The sequence below is a fragment of the Lepidochelys kempii genome, chromosome 4 (genome assembly GCF_965140285.1).
Source record: "Lepidochelys kempii isolate rLepKem1 chromosome 4, rLepKem1.hap1, whole genome shotgun sequence".
Classification (NCBI taxonomy): Eukaryota; Metazoa; Chordata; order Testudines; family Cheloniidae; genus Lepidochelys; species Lepidochelys kempii.
Window position 1 is genome coordinate 97,583,314 of NC_136383.1, and position 18,069 is coordinate 97,601,382.

The following is an 18,069-nucleotide window of genomic DNA, read 5'->3' on the forward strand; positions in this document are numbered from 1 at the left end:
ACTCGGATGCACTGGCCAGATAGACAGGAAAAGCCCCGCGAACTTTTGAATTTCATTTCCTGTTGGGCCAGCTGATCAGCACAAGTGACCATGCAGATCTCATCAGCAGAGGTGATCATGGAGTCCCAGAATCACAAAAGAGCTCCAGCATGGACAGAACAGGAGGTACTAGATCTGATCGCTGTATGGGGAGATGAATCCGTGCTATCAGAACGCCATTCCAAAAGATGAAATGCCAAAATATTTGAAAAAATCTCCAAGGGCACGAAGGACAGAGGCTATCACAGGGACCCGCAGTAGTGCCATGTGAAACTTAAGGAGCTCAGGCAAGCCTACCAAAAAACCCAAGATGCAAACGCCCGCTCGGGGTCAGAGCCCCAGACATGCCGCTTGTATGATGAGCTGCATGCAATTCTAGGGGGTGCCCCTACAACTACCCCACACCTGTACGTGGAGTCCTGCAAGGAAGTTTCACGCAACAGGGATGAGGATTTTGAGGATGAGGAAGATGAGGAGGAGGGGGAGGTTGAAGATAGTGCACACCAGGCAAGAGGAAAAACTGTTCTCCCCGACAGCTAGGAACTGTTTATCACCCTGGAGACAGTACCCTCCCAACCCGGACTCCCGGACCTTGAAGGCGGAGAAGACACCTCTGGTGAGTGTACCTTTGTAAATATAATCCACGGTTTAAAAGCAAGCACGATTAATGATTAATTTGCCCTGAAGAATTGGGATGCATTCGCAGCCAGTACAGCTACTGGAAAAGTCTGTTAACGTGTCTGGGGATGGAGCGGAAATCCTCCAAGGACATCTCCATGAAGCTGTTGGAGGTACTCCCAAAGCCTTTGCAAAAGGTTTCTGGGGAGGGCAGCCTTATTGCATCCTCCATGGTAGGACACTTTACCACAGCAGGCCAGTAGTACATAGTCTGGAATCATTGCATAAGAAAGCGTGGCAGCGTGTGGTCCCAGTGTTTGCTGGCATTCAAGCAACATCCGTTCTTTATCTCTCTGTGTTATCCTCAGGAGAGTGATATCATTCATGGTCACCTGGTTGAAATAGGGGAATTTTATTAAGGGAACATTCAGAGGTGGCCGTTCCTGCTGCGCTGTTTGCCTGTGGCTGAAAAGAAATCATCCCCGCTGTTAGCCACGCGGTGGGGTGAGGCGTGAAGCAATCATCCCAGAGAATTTGGTGGGGGCGGGGTTTAGCTGGGTTTGTGCTGCATGTTAACCTGAAAACATCAGCCCCTCCTTTTAAATGGCCAATGTGTCTTTTTCAATTTTACTCTCCCTTTTTTATCTCCTGCAGCTGCAAATGTTTAAACGCTGCCACTAGCATCTCCGTCCCAGAGGCTAGCGCAGATAAGGAGGCAAAAAAACCACACTTGCAATTAAATGTTCTCTGAGCTCATGCAGTCCACCCAAACTGAAAGAGCCCAGCAGAACGTGTGGAGGCAGACAATGGCAGAGTCCAGGAAAGCACAAAATGAACGCAATGACAGAAAGTGGGAGCAACAGGAGAGATGGCAGGATCAAGAGGAAAGGTGGCGGCAGCATGATGAGAGGAGGCAGGATGCAATGCTGAAGCTACTGGAGGATTAAACTGATATGCTCCATTGTATGGTTGAGGTGCAGGAAAGGCACAGACTGCCACTGCAGCCCCTGTGTAACCAACCGTCCTCCTCCGCAAGTTCCATAGCCTCCTCACCCAGATACCCAAGAATGCGGGAGGGCGGGGGGCCGGCCCTCCGGGCTCCCAACCACTCCACCCCAGAGGACTGCCCAAGCAACAGAAGGCTGGCATTCAAAACGTTTTGAAGTGCAGTGTGGCCTTGTCCTTCCCTCTTCCCCCACCCCACCCGGTGCTGCCCTCCTCCCCCACCCCTCTCGGGCTACCTTGGCAGTTATCCCCCTATTTGTGTGATGAATTAATAAAGAATGCATGAATTTGAAACAACAATAACTTTATTGCCTCTGCAAGCAGTGATCGAAGTGGGGAGGGGAGGGCAGTTGGCTTACAGAAAAGTAGAGTGAACCAAGGGGGCAGGTTTTCATCAAGGAGAAACAAACAGAACTATCACACTGTAGCCTGGTCAGCCATGAAACCGGTTTTCAAAGCTTCTCTGATGCGCAGCGTGCCTGGCTGTGCTCTTCTAACCATCCTGGTGTCTGGCTGTGTGTAATCAGCGGCCAGGCCATTTGCCTCAACTTCCAACCCTGTCATAAATGTCTCCCCCTTACTCTCACAGATATTGTGGAGTACACAGCAAGCAGTAATAACAATGGGAATATTGGTTTCGCTGAGGTCTAACTGAGTCAGTAAACTGTGCCAACGCGCTTTTAAGCGTTTAGACTGTACATTCTACCACCATTCTGCACTTGCTCAGCCTGTAGTTGAACAGCTCCTGACTACTGTCCAGGGTGCCTGTGTATGGCTTCATGAGCCATGGCATTAAGGGGTAGGCTGGGTCCCCAAGGATAATGATAGGCATTTCAACATCCCCAATGGTTATTTTCTGGTCTGGAAAGTAAGTCCCTTGCTGGAGCTGTTCATACAGACCAGAGTTCCTGAAGATGTGAGCGTCATGTACCTTTTCCGGCCATCCCACATTGATGGTGAAACGTTCCTTGTGATCTACCAGTGCTTGCAGCACCACTGAAAAGTACCCCTTTCAGTTTATGTACTGGCTGCCTTGGTGGTCCGGTCCCAAGATAGGGATATGTGTTCCGTCTATCGCCCCACCACAGTTAGGGAATCCCACTGCAGCAAAGCCATCCACTATGACCTGCACATTTCCCAGAGTCACTACCCTTGATAGCATCAGCTCAGTGATTGCGTTGGCTACTTGGATCACAGCAACTCCCACAGTAGATTTGCCCACTCCAAATTGATTCCCAACTGACCGGTAACTGCCTGGTGTGGCAAGCTTCCAGAGGGCTATTGCCACTCGCTTGTGAACTGTGATGACTGCTCTCATTTTGGTATGCTTGCGCTTCAGGGCAGGGGAAAGCAAGTCACAAAGTTTCATGGAAGTGCCCTTACGCGTGCGAAAGTTTCACAGCCACTGGGAATCATCCCAGACCTGCAACACTATGCGGTCCCACCAGTCTGTGCTTGTTTCACGGCCCAGAATCGGCGTTCCATGGCATGAACCTGCCCCATTGCCACCAGGATGGCCAAACTGCCGGGGCCCATGCTTTGAGAGAAGTCTGTGTCCATGTCCTCATTGCTCTCGTCACCATGCTGTTTACAATGCTCATAACTGCCACAGTTATCTGAGCGGGCTCCATGCTTGCTGTGGTATGGCGTCTACAGGAGAGCAGAGTTGCAGGGGAAGCGGTGATTCGATGACCAGTTTTGCAGACCTACTGCACTGTCTGCTGCCAGGACACAACAGCTGAGCAGGCTGCACGCTTGCCGGGGTATGGCGAGCCAAGAGAAGCCGAGCAGAGTTGCAGCGGAAGCGGCCCTGCGAGACCACCAGGAGAGCAGAGTGCCAGCGGAAGTGGTCGTTCAGTGACGACTATGGTTTGCAGACTTACTGCACTGTCTGCTGAAAGCAGTATGGTGCCCGCACGGAAAAAAGGCGTGAAACGATTGTCTGCTGTTGTTTTCACGGAGGGAAGGGCGACTGACGACATGTACCCAAAACCACCTGCGACAATGTTTTTGTCCCATCAGGCATTGGGAGCTTAACCCAGAATTCCAATGGGCGGTGGAGACTGCAGGAACTGTGGGATAGCTAACCACAGTGCAATGCTCCGAAGGTCGACGCTAGCCTCGGTACTGTGGACGCACTCTGCCAACTTAATGCGCTTAGTGCATTAGTGTGGGGACACACAATCGACTGTATAAAATCACTTTCTAAAAAATCAACTTCTATAAATTTAACCTAATTTCGTAGTGTAGACATACGCTTAGTTGAGAACCACTACACTAGATGACCTCGATTAAAATTCTGCTTAAAACTGAAATGAGTTTTGTGATCCTGTTCCCAGCAGACATTTCTCACAAATATTCAACATAACTTGCAGGCTAAAGGCCATGGACTAGAGTAGTAGGAAATCTGCAGGTTAGGACTGAAATGCCTTGTGGGAGCTGTGTGGAGAAACTTGCACAGTATCTGCCTGCTCTGTGGTGGCCAATACTTACCAGTAGCAGTACTATTATTGACATGCAGCAAATTCACATGAAAATACAAATTAAAAGGCAATATTTAATATTATTGTCTAACATGTTCTAACTTTAATTGCCATGAAATGTCAGACAGCTAATAAGATTAACTAAAGTATTTACAGTACCTTGTATGGTATCCTTATGGAAGACATAAGTATATATTTTATCATCATCGTAAGCAGCAAATACACCTTTATCTATTGGCCAATTTTCCCACAGAATGCCTTTAATGGTTGGTGGAAAATTTGGGATCTCATGAACACCATCATTTACCTACAAAAAATAGTAATGTAAAATTATTTAGTAAGCAGAAAGCAAATGAGACACATTGAATAGTGTGATCAGTTCTGGTCACCCATCTCAAAAAAGATGTAAAAGGAATAAGTGGTCCAGAACTGGGCAATGAAAATTACTGAGGACATTAGAAGACTTTTATATGGGTAGAAACTGGGAATAGTAGAATTATTTAGTTTAGAGAGAAGATGAATAATGAATGTTATTAAGAAGGTAAACTGCGTTCTCCTCATTTGCCTTTCTTATAAGACAAGAACAAGGGGGCACAGTGAAGTACATTTATAACTAATACAAATTTTATTACTACACAACACACATTTGTCTATGGAACTCTCTGCTTCAGATGTTGAGTCCAAGAGCATAACAGGCTTAAAAATGAGACATTAATATGGATAATGAGAAAATACACAGTAACATTAGATAAGATAAAGTAATTATAAACAGTACGTAAACCAACTGCCTGGGGTTAAGAAGAAATTTTTTCCACGGGCAAGCTTGGTCTGATCTGGTGTGGAGATTCTATGTCCCTATATTATCACTAGGCTATTCCCTCTGCCACCTCACTTTTTTTTTTGGGTGGCAAATCAGTCCAATTGGCACATGTTTCTTTATGCTGTGATAAAACACACCATGAGTAGAAATAACTTACAGAGAACTCTGCTTGTAAGTAAAGTGGAATGAATGTCCTGAATTGACTTACTGGGTAATACACAAAGCCATCACTTTTGTCATCAATGAAAACCAATCTGGTTCCATTGGGGTCTGGAAAGATTTTTCTCACACTGACAGGATGCCGATATTCATTCACGTATTGCCAGTCTTCAATGTAGAAATAGTGAATAACACCTGTCTAATAACAAATAATAGAACAATCAGAATACTGGTACTACACAAGTAACTACACTGGACCCTCGCTAGAACACGGGATTTGGGATCCATGCACGGTACAGCGTTAACGCAGGGACCGCATTATAGCGGGACTACGTTAAAATGAATTGCAATTAAAGTAATTAAATTTGGGATCCATGGCCGCAACCACGTTATATGCGAATCTGCGCTATATAGACACGTGTTCTAGCAAGGGTCCAGTGTATAATATAAACAATGTTGAGGTAATTCTTTTTGATGGAGTCACTCTAATGTTACTCCATTTTGGTTTGTCCTATCTTGGAGTGCTAAGCGTAAGGAGTATTTAAGGAAGAGCAATTGCAGTGTCTTTGGCCTTCTTTTCCCCATTGGAAGCTGCTCTGGGGGGGATGACAGGAGAATCTAGGGCATTTTTTGAGGCAACCTTGATTCCTGTGTGAATGTGTTCTCCTGGTTGCCAAAGAGGCAAAAGTACTCTTCAATATACTCTGGTAGAACAGAGGAGCAGAAAAAACACTTTATCTCTAGTCCCTTGGCTGAGCATTCCCCCCCCCCCCCACGCAGCGCTGTAGCAAGGGAAAGCTGCAAAATCAGCTCAAAGAAATTTATCCCCCTCTCAAATATTTAGAATTCTGAGCCAAATGGATCAAAAACCATCTAGAAGTGGAATATGAGTTTAGAAAAGTGCTGGAGAAAAAATGAGAGATTTCCCTGTGCCCATGGTCTGCAGACGAAGGTCTGCTACATTCTATACCGTTCTGGAAGCAGAGAGAATTGGATGGCTCTCTAGAGCAGGGTTTCTCAAACTTCATTGCACCATGACCCCCCTCTGACAACAAAAATTACTACACGATCCCAGGAAAGGGGATCGAAGCCCGAGCCCCAGCACCCCAGGCTGGGGGGCCAAAGCCCAAGCCCTGCCATCCTAGCGGGTGCCGAAGCTTGAGGACTTCAGCCCTGGTGGGTGGAGCTCAGATTTTGCGTTCCTGACCCACCCTGGGGTCCCAACCCACAGTTTGAGAAAAGCTGCTCTAGAGAGAAGGGCTTAGCATGTAGTATCCAGAGCTATCAAATTTGTCTCTGTCTCCATATAGCAAGTGTGATGCTCTTAAAATCTGTGTACCTACCTTAGAAAAAAAGTGAATTAGTTATTTAATTAATGCTATATTTTAATATGGAGAAATCTTTTAGGGATTCTTTCCATTTTCCTCTTATATGTACAGAAGATATTTTAAAAATCACACAAAATAGCCAATTGTAAAACTCTTACACACCCCATTGTTCAGCTGTGAATTCAGTATCTTATATTAAATCAGTAACGTCTTAGAAAAAATAATTTAAAAAAATGAAATAACCAAAAAGCCCAATAATTAATTGCAAAAATCACTAATGAGCTTTTTAACTATGTTACTAAGCCAATGATGGTGTTGGAGACTGAAATGCTACCTTTCCTTTGGAAATCCCGCATAGCATCTTATGTAGAGTAATTAAGGGCTCAATCCTTTGAAGTACTTTGTACCCTGAACTTCCATTGAAATCAGTAGCAGTGGAAGGTATTCAAAACCCCACAGAAAGTGATCATCATATCGAAGGTTTGAGCCCATGGGATACTGAAGCTCTAACATCTCACCCAAAGGTCTTTTACAGCACAACAGAATGTTCTACTGAACCATTAACTGGCCAAAAGGTTGTACATTTTCAAAACTTTTTCTTTGATAAATTGAACAAGAAAATTATTTACTTTATGGTTTACAGTGGAAATAATATCACTACTATAAAATAAAGGAACAGAAGCTCTTCTGACAGTTTTAAAATGTACTAACAACTGCACATGATGTTTTAAAGGGAAGTTATATAAATGTCAGAAACAACTTGACTCAGAGAGACATGTTGTAGTTTTACTGTCTTAAACCTTGTCTACAGTCTTGCAAAAATTCCAACTGTGGTTGACACCAGGGTTTTTGAACCAGCAGGTAAGATTTGAGGAAAGAAAAAAAAGAGGTTTCTGAAAGAGTGCATATTCTACATGAGAACATAAGAATGGCCCTACTGGGTCAGACCAACGGTCCATCCAGCCCAGTATCCTGTCTAACGACAGTGGCCAATACCAGGTGTCCCAGAGGGAGCGAACCTAACAGGTAATAGAGTAACAGCCGTGTTAGTGGGGGGGGGGGGGGGTGAGAAAACCTGGATTTGTGCTGGAAATGGCCCACCTTGATTATCATGTACATTGTAGGGAGAGTGGTCACTTTGGATGAGCTATTACCAGCAGGAGAGTGAGTTTGTGTGTGTGGTTTTTGGAGGGGGGTGAGAAAACCTGGATTTGTGCAGGAAATGGCCCACCTTGATTATCATACACATTGTGAAGAGAGTTGTCACTTTGGATGGGCTATTACCAGCAGGAGAGTGAGTTTGTGTGTGGGGGGGGTGGAGGGTGAGAAAACCTGGATTTGTGCTGGAAATGGCCCAACTTGATGATCACTTTAGATAAGCTATTACCAGCAGGACAGTGGGGTGGGAGGAGGTATTGTTTCATGATCCCTGTGTGTATATAATGTCTGCTGCAGTTTCCACGGTATGCATCCGATGAAGTGAGTTGTAGCTCACGAAAGCTCATGCTCAAATAAATTGGTTAGTCTCTAAGGTGCCACAAGTACTCCTTTTCTTTCTAACAGGTAATGATCAAGTCATCTCTCTCCTGTCATCCATCTCCATCCTCTGACAAACAGAGGGTAGGGATACCATTCCTTACCCATCCTGGCTAATAGCCATTAATGGACTGAACCTCCATGAATTTATCCAGTTCTCTTTTAAACCCTGTTATAGTCCTAGCCTTCACAGCCTCCTCAGGCAAGGAGTTTCACAGGTTGACTGTGCGCTGTGTGAAGAAGAACTTCCTTTAAATTGTTTTAAACCTGCTGCCCATTAATTCTATTTGGTGGCCCCCAGTTCTTATATTATGGGAACAAGTAAATAAACTTTTCCTTATTTACTTTCTCTACACCACTCATGATTTTATATACCTCTATCATATCCCCCCCGCTTAGTCTCCTCTTTTCCAAGCTGAAAAGTCCTAGCCTCTTTAATCTCTCCTCATATGGGACCCGTTCCATATGAGTTCTAGTTAGTTATATGGTTAAAACTTCTTCTTGGAAGACAAGTATATCATCTCTGTGCTGGCTGCTAGTCTGAAATGAAGTTTAACCCCAGATGCACAACATCTGCTATTATGATGATGAGCTACAGCCACACAGCAAGAGTATAGCACATACATTAAAAAATACCAGTGGATAAAAATCCAAATCTACTCATTCTTGATGAGTCCAGAATAATCTTCTAAAGAAAACAATTCATACAACTGCCAGACAATTTTTCTTTCTACTGCTTGTAATTTCTCTCATCTCTCTGCCTGATCATCTTGGTTATTCTAGTTTCTAGACTTCTGTTCAAAAACTTACATTAAAAATTGTGAGGAAGTTGTGGGTTGTGCCAACACATCCTTTGGTTTTCATATACCTGATGCCAGCCCAGATAATGATGTGTGGCTGTTTATCACTTCATTCATTTTTCAAAGGTGCTTCTTCCATTTCTTACCGTCCACCAATGATGTCAGCCTTCACACACTGTATGTACTCAGAACTTTCTCACTCAGAACTTTCTCAAAACTCCATTTCCCATCACTCCCAACATATTAAATGCATTTCATGAGCTTGTCCTCAAAACCACCACCCTCTCTTAATTCAAATCCCTCTGATAAAAGAGATTTTTCAGCTGCTCTATTCTGTGTAAGTGTAGTGGGGCAGTCACTCCACTCCAGTTAAGAAGGGGTTAAAAGCAGCCAAGGGAGGCTGGTTGGGTGGCCACACCCAATTAGGATCCAGCTGACCCTGATAAAAGGGCAGACTGAGGGAGTGAGAGGACACTCTTGCTCCAGCTGAGGAGCAGAGAGGACCAGGTTGCCTGGGAGATCAAGCAGGGTACCTGAGGCAGAGCAGGGCTGGGGAAAGGCAGGCAGAGCTGAGGAGCTCTGGTCTGGTGAGTCCCCAGGATGAGGCCTTGCTAAAGGGCAGGGGAGGTACTAGGGCTGCAGGGAGGCAGCTGGGGCTGGAAAGGCAGCAGGTAAACCCCCTTGCTGATGAGTGGCCACTTCAGACTGCAGTTTGCCCTGAGGAAAGGGGCTAGATGAGGACTGGCAGTGGGTCACTGAGGCAAGGTGGGATGAGGGGATTGGGATTCCCTAGGTAGGGGAGACCCAGAGTGTGGGGGCACTGCTGAGAGGCAGCACCCCAAGGTACGGGGCACCGGAGTCCGGGAGGAACGCGGGGGCTGAAGTGCGATAAGTGGTGGAGAGCAGGATGAAGCAGGCACTGGTAGAAAGACACCAGCCTGCAGGAGGCACTCCGAGGCTGGAACTGAGCTAATTCCCAGACAACAGCAGGAGACGCCATGGCGGTGAGTGCCTACCGTACTACAGTAAGGAATACAGCATTAAGAACATTGCCCTGCCATCACTAGCTGAAGCAAGGGAGGAATCAAAATTAAACTTATTTAAATTAGTAAAAATTGGAGTGGTAACAGTGAATCCTAATGTTAAGATGCATATAAATGTATAAGTGTTCATAGTTATAAGGGTTTAATAACTAAGAAAGGCAGTTTTAAGTGGTTACAGCCAGGGACAACAAGATGGTGGTAACAGGTAATCACAGCCAGAGTAAATGGTGGTCTTGGACCAATTTGGCCTATAGCAAACTGGCAGGCTGCGGTGAGATAAAGGTCACTACAAAACTTGAAGGGAGGGGTCAGTTGAGCATGGCACAGGTTTTCAACCACATCCAGCGTTGATTGATAGATGCATTTAGCAGCTGTGATTGGGTTATAAGAACAGACCAATCAGAGTAGGCTTAAAGATGAATGGAGGATAGGTATGCTAACAAGAAGGACTGAGGAAGTAACCAATCAGAATAGGCCAAAAAGCGTGTATAAGGCAGAAAGCTGAGATGCTTGAGTGTGTGTGTTGGTCATTGTCAGAGACATTGGAATGAGAGAGCAGAAGGAAGAGAGTTTGTCAGCAGGAGAAGTCAGAAGAAGCAGGAAGAGAGCTGAAATCACTAAAGAAGGGAAGAACAGGGCTAGGGAGCTGTTGTGGCAGACCAAGCAATCATGCAGAGGTGTAAAGTAGACAGAAGGGATAGAACCTGGGACCTCTAGAGCTTAGTGCATGAGCCTCTACTGAATGAGCTAAAAGCGAACTAGCTGTTAGCTAAGGCTGTAGAGCAGACTCATTTTATCTCTCTCTCTAAGAGACCTTGGTGCCACTAGATGGGACAAAACACCACACCCAGGAGGTGTGTGGGTTACAGAGTCAGTAGCAGAGAAGCAAAGACAGCAGCAGCAGCTAAGAAGTAGCTATGACAGAACAGAAGGACCATTTGATGGATCTGAGGGGAAGAAGACTGCGGAAAAGTAAGCATGACGACCATGGTATAAGGAGAAAATAGGATATATGAATCTGAATGCCTGAGATAATAAAGTTGGATGTTTGTGTATGTATGTTTGTTACTATGTATACAGTTTTAATATTTAAGTAAGAACTTGCTTTCAGCATCCTACATGTGACTGATCACTGCATGTAGAATGTAACCACTTAAATATATTTCCAGTTGGATGGTAGTACAGTATTGGATACTTTGATGTGTATACTTTTGCTAACAGAATTTGTGTTTTGTTTTGTTTATATATGCTTTTAAGATTTATTGTATCAGAGGAACATTGATACATTAAATAAAGAATATTTTTGTTTTCAAAACTTACGCCCGAGTGTCAATCCTTTGAGTGGATAGCTGTATCTGTGTACTCCCAAAGGTCAACAGAGTTAGCCTGTTCTGGGGAGTTTTCCAAAGGTCAGAGGGGAAAAACCTCTGGTAAAATCTTGGCAATTCCTTTAGGGTGGCTCACCTCCTTTCACCTACCAAAACCAGACAAATTGAGAACCTGATTTACTGATATAGGCAAGCCACTGCAGGGAGTCTGATTTTGGGGGGTAACACATCGTGAAGACACACTTCTAAAGCAATGTCTACAAGAAACTCTCTCATTAATAATGCAAGGTTGAGGGGCAACTCTAGATATACAGACAATTTATAAACAAAGCCAAACAAACTAAAAATAATTTTATAGGTTAGGATGTGGCTAATCATTACCGTGGTAACATAAGAACATAACAAAGGTCTATTTAGCCCAGTATCCTGTCTTCTGACAGTGGCCAATGCCAGGTGCCCCAGAGGGCACCTGTTAATCCCTCCACTCTGTGTATCTTTTTAGACTGTGAGCTGTTGGAGGCAGAAACTGTGCCTTTATGTTTGTAAAGGAGACGGCATGTGGTGGATGATACTCCTATGCAGTTGTCACATAATAGTTCCTCATAATCTAGGTTATCTTCTTCCTGCAAGTTGTAAGGCTCCTAGCACAATGGAGACCTAATCCTTGATAGATACCCCTGGGCACCAGTGTAATAATAAATTCAATAGCAGTTTTGACAATGACTTCAATGAAAGCAGGACTTGGCCTTAAGTTACGAAGCTGAGCATCAACCAAAACCAACTGAACCATTGTAATGTGCCAGTGCAACTGCATCACACACAGACCTAAATAATTCAGGAAGCTGGCTAAAATTTTGTCTCTGTTTGCCTAAAATATAGCTTGCATACAAAGTAAGTCTTGGTACATTGCATAGCAGAACCATACACTTTATGCCTATTGTATGAAGAGAAATAGTCCAAGTAATCAAAACCAGAAACTTATTGAATCTAAGAAGAATTTGAAACAAGTAATATACTTACATCTGTACCATAGATGAGGAAATCACCAGTAAGAGCATGGCACAAGATTCGACATTTATCATCCACCGCTGGGAAAAGTCGAGTCTCTCGTTCTTCCAGAGCATCCAAACTTTCACCTTCTATCTAAAGTATAAGGAATAAGCAAAACTAAAATCACCACCACTAGTGAGATATTAATGAATTTTGTCTGTATGAAACTGACACTAAGGCATTACCTTAGTTGTTATAACTAGCTCAGATTTGCCCTTTCATATGTACCACTTATAAACCACTAGCTGCTCCCCTAAGACCTCATACAGAGCTTCCAAAGAAAGCTTGTTAAACACCTCATAAGCTAGAACTTTCTTCTCATCCACTGCCACTTCAAGACAGAATGTACACTTCTGCAAGCCACCTGTAACTCAGTTGTTGTTCTCATGTTTGCTACTAAAATACTTTTTTGGAAGGTTTTAAACTCTACCTCAGTTAGTTACATCTCCTCACCCACTCAGCACCTAACTTCCACTCAGACCAATTTTGCTATCATTAGGACTCACAATTTCTTCCTCAGTCTATTGCCACCTCAGTTCAGCTGGCCTTTCAGAGTTCAAAATCTTATGTATACTTACCATATGCAACTGGACTTTACCCTCAAAGAGTGCAGCAGCATAGTCAGAATTAAGACATATACTGGTTACTGTCCCCAGATACTCCATGTCTTTAAGCTTTTTTACACCTACAGAATTTAAGGGGAAGGGAAGGGGCAAAAAAAAAAAATAAAAAAGAAATTGTGCATGGTCCATTTTGTGTTCTTCCTACCTACCTGAGTAATTCATAATAATCTAATTATTATAGGCAGGGGAGTAAAATGTGGAGAAGTAGGAGGAACTCTTGACAGAAACATGGGAGACTATGAGACAGCAGTTGCATCCTTATGTTACTAAGGGTTAAAAGGGACCCTCTTTCCCCAACAAAACCTCACTAACCTACAGTTAGTCCATCTATGCTGGACCTTTTTCCCTTTAGAGTAATCTTTTTATTCATAAAAGATGTTGGATTGACAAGTACCGAGACTTAAGTCTGTTGCCTAAAAAAACAGGTATAGCACAAACTTTTCCACTCTGCCCACCAATCCATCTAAACTCTGGAGGGAACACCGCTAGGAATTTGAGAATAGTTTAGCCTCAGCCTCTCTGTTAGGACTGCCAATATCAACTGAGACCATTAACTAATTTTACATAAGCCAAACAACCTTCATCTGGAAGTGACTTTCAGGCAGCATGAGCTGCGTTTGACCTGATGACATAAAGAATAAAAGGCTTCATCCAATCCTGGGAACCCTGAATTTTTGTTCTAATTGCCTCCACAATGTCTTGTTTGTACTAATCCAAATTCTGGGAATCCAATGTGCAGTCCTGAATTTTGGTGTCCCATGAGATTATACAATAACAACACCTTGCACTAAGTAGGATATTAGAAGAGTTAAACAAAACACCTATTTTATAAAATGGACATATATTTTGCAGATAATGGTTGATATGATACTTTAAGATAAGAGAACTACAGTCATACTTACTATTCTCTCCAAGTACATAAAACCAAGCACGATTATTCATTCCTACAGCCAAATGATAAAGACCTACAGCAACAAAGTTTGGCTCCACTTCAACAGAAACTGTGATTGGTAGCTCCTATGAGAAAATCATACCAAATTTTCTCATTGTTATTACTTATTTAAAAGTTACACCTAAATTAAGTGAAAAATTAATAGGCTAGCATACTCCTTCAACATGATTGGCCACAGTAACTTCAAGAAGAGAAGTGAGGTACGCAATCCGTGTGCCGCAAGCATCTCCAAGGATTGGAAGCTTTGTCAAGAAGACGTGAAGTGAACCTCTTTGTGTAGACACTGCCAACAACTGTCCATCATCTGTCCAAGCCAGGTGATCTAGACCTAAAATATTGACAAGCTTTTACTACAACAACAAAAATAGCTACTTGGTTGTCAGTGAAACCCACAAACAATTCTATTGTTTTTAAAAAATGTGACCATGTCGAAGTTTCATTACTTAAGAATATTTTTTCTAGGGCTGTTGATTAATCGCAGTTAACTCATGCAATTAACTCAAAAAAATTAATCGCAATTAATCGCAGTTTTAATCACACTGTTAAACAATAGAATACCAATTGAAATTTATTAAATATTTTGGATGTTTTTCTACATTTTCATATATATTGTATTCTGTCTTGTAACTGAAATCAAAGTGTATATTATTCTTGATTACAAATATTTGCACTGTAAAAAATAAGCAAAATAAATAGTATTTTTCAATTCACCTCATATAAAGTAGTGTCATGAAAGTGCAACTTACAAATGTAGATTTTTTTGTTGTTGTTACATAACTGCACACAAAAACAAAACAATGTAAAACTTCAGAGCCTACAGGTCCATTCAATTCTACTTCTTGTTCAGCCAATCACTAAGACAAACAAGTCTGTTTACATTTACAGGAGATAATGCTTCCCTCTTCTTATTTACAACGTCACCACAACGTGAGAACAGGTATTTCCATGGCACTTTTGTAGCCAGCATTGCAAGGTATTTACATGCCAGATATGCCCCTTCATGCTTTGGCCACCATTCCAGAGGACATGCTTCCAGGCTCATGACACTCGTTAAAAAAATGTGTTTAATTAAATTTGTGACTGAGCTCCTTGGGGGAGAATTGTATGTCTGCTGTTCTGTTTTACCCACATTCTGCCACGTATTTCATGTTGTAGCAGCCTTGGATGATGACCCAGCACATGTTCATTTTAAGAACACTTTCACAGCAGATTTGACAAAACGCAACGAAGGTACCAATGTGAGATTTGTAAGGACAGATACAGCACTCGACCCAAGGATTAAGAATCTGAAGTGCCTTCCAAAATCTGAGAGGGACAGGGTGTGTAGAATGCTTTCAGATGTCTTAAAGGACCAACACTCTGATGCGGAAACTACAGAACCCAAACCACCAAAAAAGAAAATCAACCTTCTGCTGGTGGCATCTGACTCAGATGATGAAAATGAACATGTGTCAGTCTGCTCTGCTTTTGATCATTATCGAGCAGAACCAGTCATCAGCATGGACGCATCTGGAACGTAAATATCTTGCAATGCCGGCTACAACAATGCCATGCGAATGCCTGTTCTCACTTTCAGGTGACACTGTAAACAAGACATGAGCAGCATTATCTCCTGCAAATTATAACCAAACTTGTTTGTCTGAGCGATTGGCTGAAGTAGGACTGAGTGGACCTGTAGGTTCTAAAGTTTTACATTGTTTTATTTTTGAATGCAGTTTTTTTTTTGTACATAATTCTACATTTGTAAGTTCAACTTTCATGATAAAACAGATTGCACTACAGTATTTGTATGAGGTGAATTGAAATATACTATCTCTTTTGTTTTTTTACAGTGCAAATATTTGTAATCAAAAATAATATGAGTACTGTACCCTTTGTATTGTGTTGTAATTGAAATCAATATATTTGAAAATGTAGAAAACATCCAAAAATATTTAAATAAATGGGACTCTATTATTGTTTAACAGTGTGATTAATCGCACAATTAATTTTTTTAATTGCAATTAATTTCTTAATTGCTTGACAGCCCTAATTTTTTCACACCCTTTGTACTTAAGTATAAAAACCTATGTAGAATGGAACAGAAATAGTTTATCATCACAGACCATAACCCGCTAATTTGGTCTTAGTTTCAGAGTGAATTTTATCAAAATTCACAATAAATGAATCCAATATTGAAATAGGAGGTAACAGTGGGAGGGACTCCTGCTCCAGAGATATACATACTCTTAGCACAAGAACATGCCTCTCAGAAAAGCAAAACGGGAAAAAATAAACACATTATTATTTTAGTAATTTGAATATACTATGTTACAGATTCAAAAATACTGGACAATCAACTGTTTTGGAAAACAAGATCTATGTGTTTTGTTAAAAAAAAACCCACCAAACCTCCGCCCCCAAAAGCTACGTTAAATACCCAGTTTGGCAAACAGACCATCTCATAATACATACACATTGGAAAGGAGGGAGTTAACAATAGTCTATATTTAGACAGCTTTTCAATAAATATTCTTCTCTGTACATTCCCCCCTGTAAACATGTTAATGTAAACAAAATTCTGTTTTACATGATTTGCCAAAATATCTATCAGCTTTGGAAACTTTATCATACCTTTATTTTCATCATCCAGGTTTATTATAGCATACATTTCTTTCAGTTCTGACAGGTCATGAATCTTAATGCTAAAACAAAATATAAACAAACAGTCACTACCTTTACTAGAACTACCATCCTAACCATCATGAACTGAAAGTAGTTAATGAAGAGAGAGAAGTTCATTATGGAGAAAAAAAAAATATTAAAGGGAGAATGCCAAGTGCTTTAGGTTCCCCAAATATGTAGTTTTTGAAAAACAGACACTGTCAACCTAGACCAGGGGTGGGCAAACTTTCTGGCCCGAGGGCCACATCAGGATTGCAAAACTATATGGTGAGCCGGGTAGGGAAGGCTGTGCCTCCCCAAACAGCCTGGCCCCGGCCCCCTATCTGCCCCCTCACTCACTTCCTGCACCCTGACTGCCCCCCTCAGAATCCCCAAACCAATCCAACCCCCCAGCTCCTTGTCCCCTGACCGCCCCCCGGACCCCACCCTTATCCAACCCCCCCTGTTCCCCATCCCCACCGCCCCCCCAAACGTCCGCCCAATCCAACCACTCCCTGTCCCCTGACTGCCCCCACCCAGAATTCCTGACCCATCCGACCCCACCTGCTCCCTGTCCCCTGACTGCCCCAACCCCATATCCACACCCCCACCCCCTGACAGGCCTCCCGGGACTCCCACACCTATGCAGCCCCCCCGTTCCCCGACCGCCTCCACCCAGAACCTCTGCCCCATCCAACTGCCCCCTGTGTGCCCCCCGGCACCCTCTGCTCCCCACCCCCTTACTATGCTGGAGCCAGCCACGCTGCCCCATGGCCTGGCAGGAGCAGCGGGCCAGAGCGCTGGCAGCGCAGCACACTGAGGCTGCGGGGGAGGGGGAACAGCAGGGGAGGGGCCGGAGGCTAGCCTCCTCGGCCGGAAGCTCAGAGGCCGGGCAGGATGGTCCCTGTGGCCCGCAGGCCATAGTTTGCCCACCTCTGACCTAGACGTTATATACTTTAGTATATATAGGAAGCCAAGTAAAAATTAATTTAGAGAAATATTAAACTGAAATCATTTCCCAAAATCAAATGTGTCTGACTCCTTGTATGCATTTTAGTTTCTGCACTGAATACTGAGGCTGGTTGCACAGACATCATGTTACTTATATGGATGCATGATTATGATCATAGAGCGCTCTTCCTGGACACTGGGAGAATGATCCATCCTCTCATGGGACAAAAATATTGAGAAGCGGAAGAGGAGTTTTCCATTCAGGACTTTAAGGATGGGAAAAATAACACTACCCTTTCTCATGTGGCTCTGTCAAGATACACTCATGCACACACATAGAAGCACCCGATGGGCTAACACTGAATCATGGACCTAAGCAACTGGTCCCTGGATCACAAACACTAACATCAGTTAAAAGTTGCTAGATTCAGAACACAGGAGCATGAAGTCTTTGTGCTGCTACTGCACTGTGGAACTTTCCTACCCTGCTGCATCACTTGCCACAACCCTATTCTGGAGGGATTATCCCTAAGTAAATTACTTTACAGTAACTGGAATCCTTCAAGATGTACTGTCCATATATATATTCTACTCTTGGTGAGCATATACCCCATGTGGTTGAGATTGGATCTTTTTGCCAGCTCTATCTTCTGGGGCCACACGTTCCTGAAGTGTCCACATGCTCCAGGAC

The 18,069-nt window shown here is 43.2% G+C and overlaps 1 protein-coding gene across 4 annotated transcripts in view; it reads right to left on the bottom strand.

Annotated features, from left to right (window-relative positions):
• The window catches only part of WDR19 (WD repeat domain 19), a 126,029-nt gene that overhangs the window by 69,429 nt on the left and 38,531 nt on the right, over positions 1-18,069 (bottom strand). For all 4 annotated transcript variants that reach the window (XR_012158692.2, XM_073342265.2, XM_073342266.2 and 1 more), the window contains exons 10-16: positions 16,398-16,468; positions 13,940-14,112; positions 13,735-13,849; positions 12,788-12,894; positions 12,180-12,302; positions 5,174-5,323; positions 4,305-4,452 (exon numbers count right to left, since the gene is read on the bottom strand). Coding sequence is in view for 3 of the 4 variants with exons in the window: in XM_073342265.2 (XP_073198366.2) it covers positions 4,305-4,452; positions 5,174-5,323; positions 12,180-12,302; positions 12,788-12,894; positions 13,735-13,849; positions 13,940-14,112; positions 16,398-16,468 (887 nt within the window). In the remaining variant the exon portion in view is untranslated. The remainder of the gene's footprint in view (positions 1-4,304; positions 4,453-5,173; positions 5,324-12,179; positions 12,303-12,787; positions 12,895-13,734; positions 13,850-13,939; positions 14,113-16,397; positions 16,469-18,069) is intronic.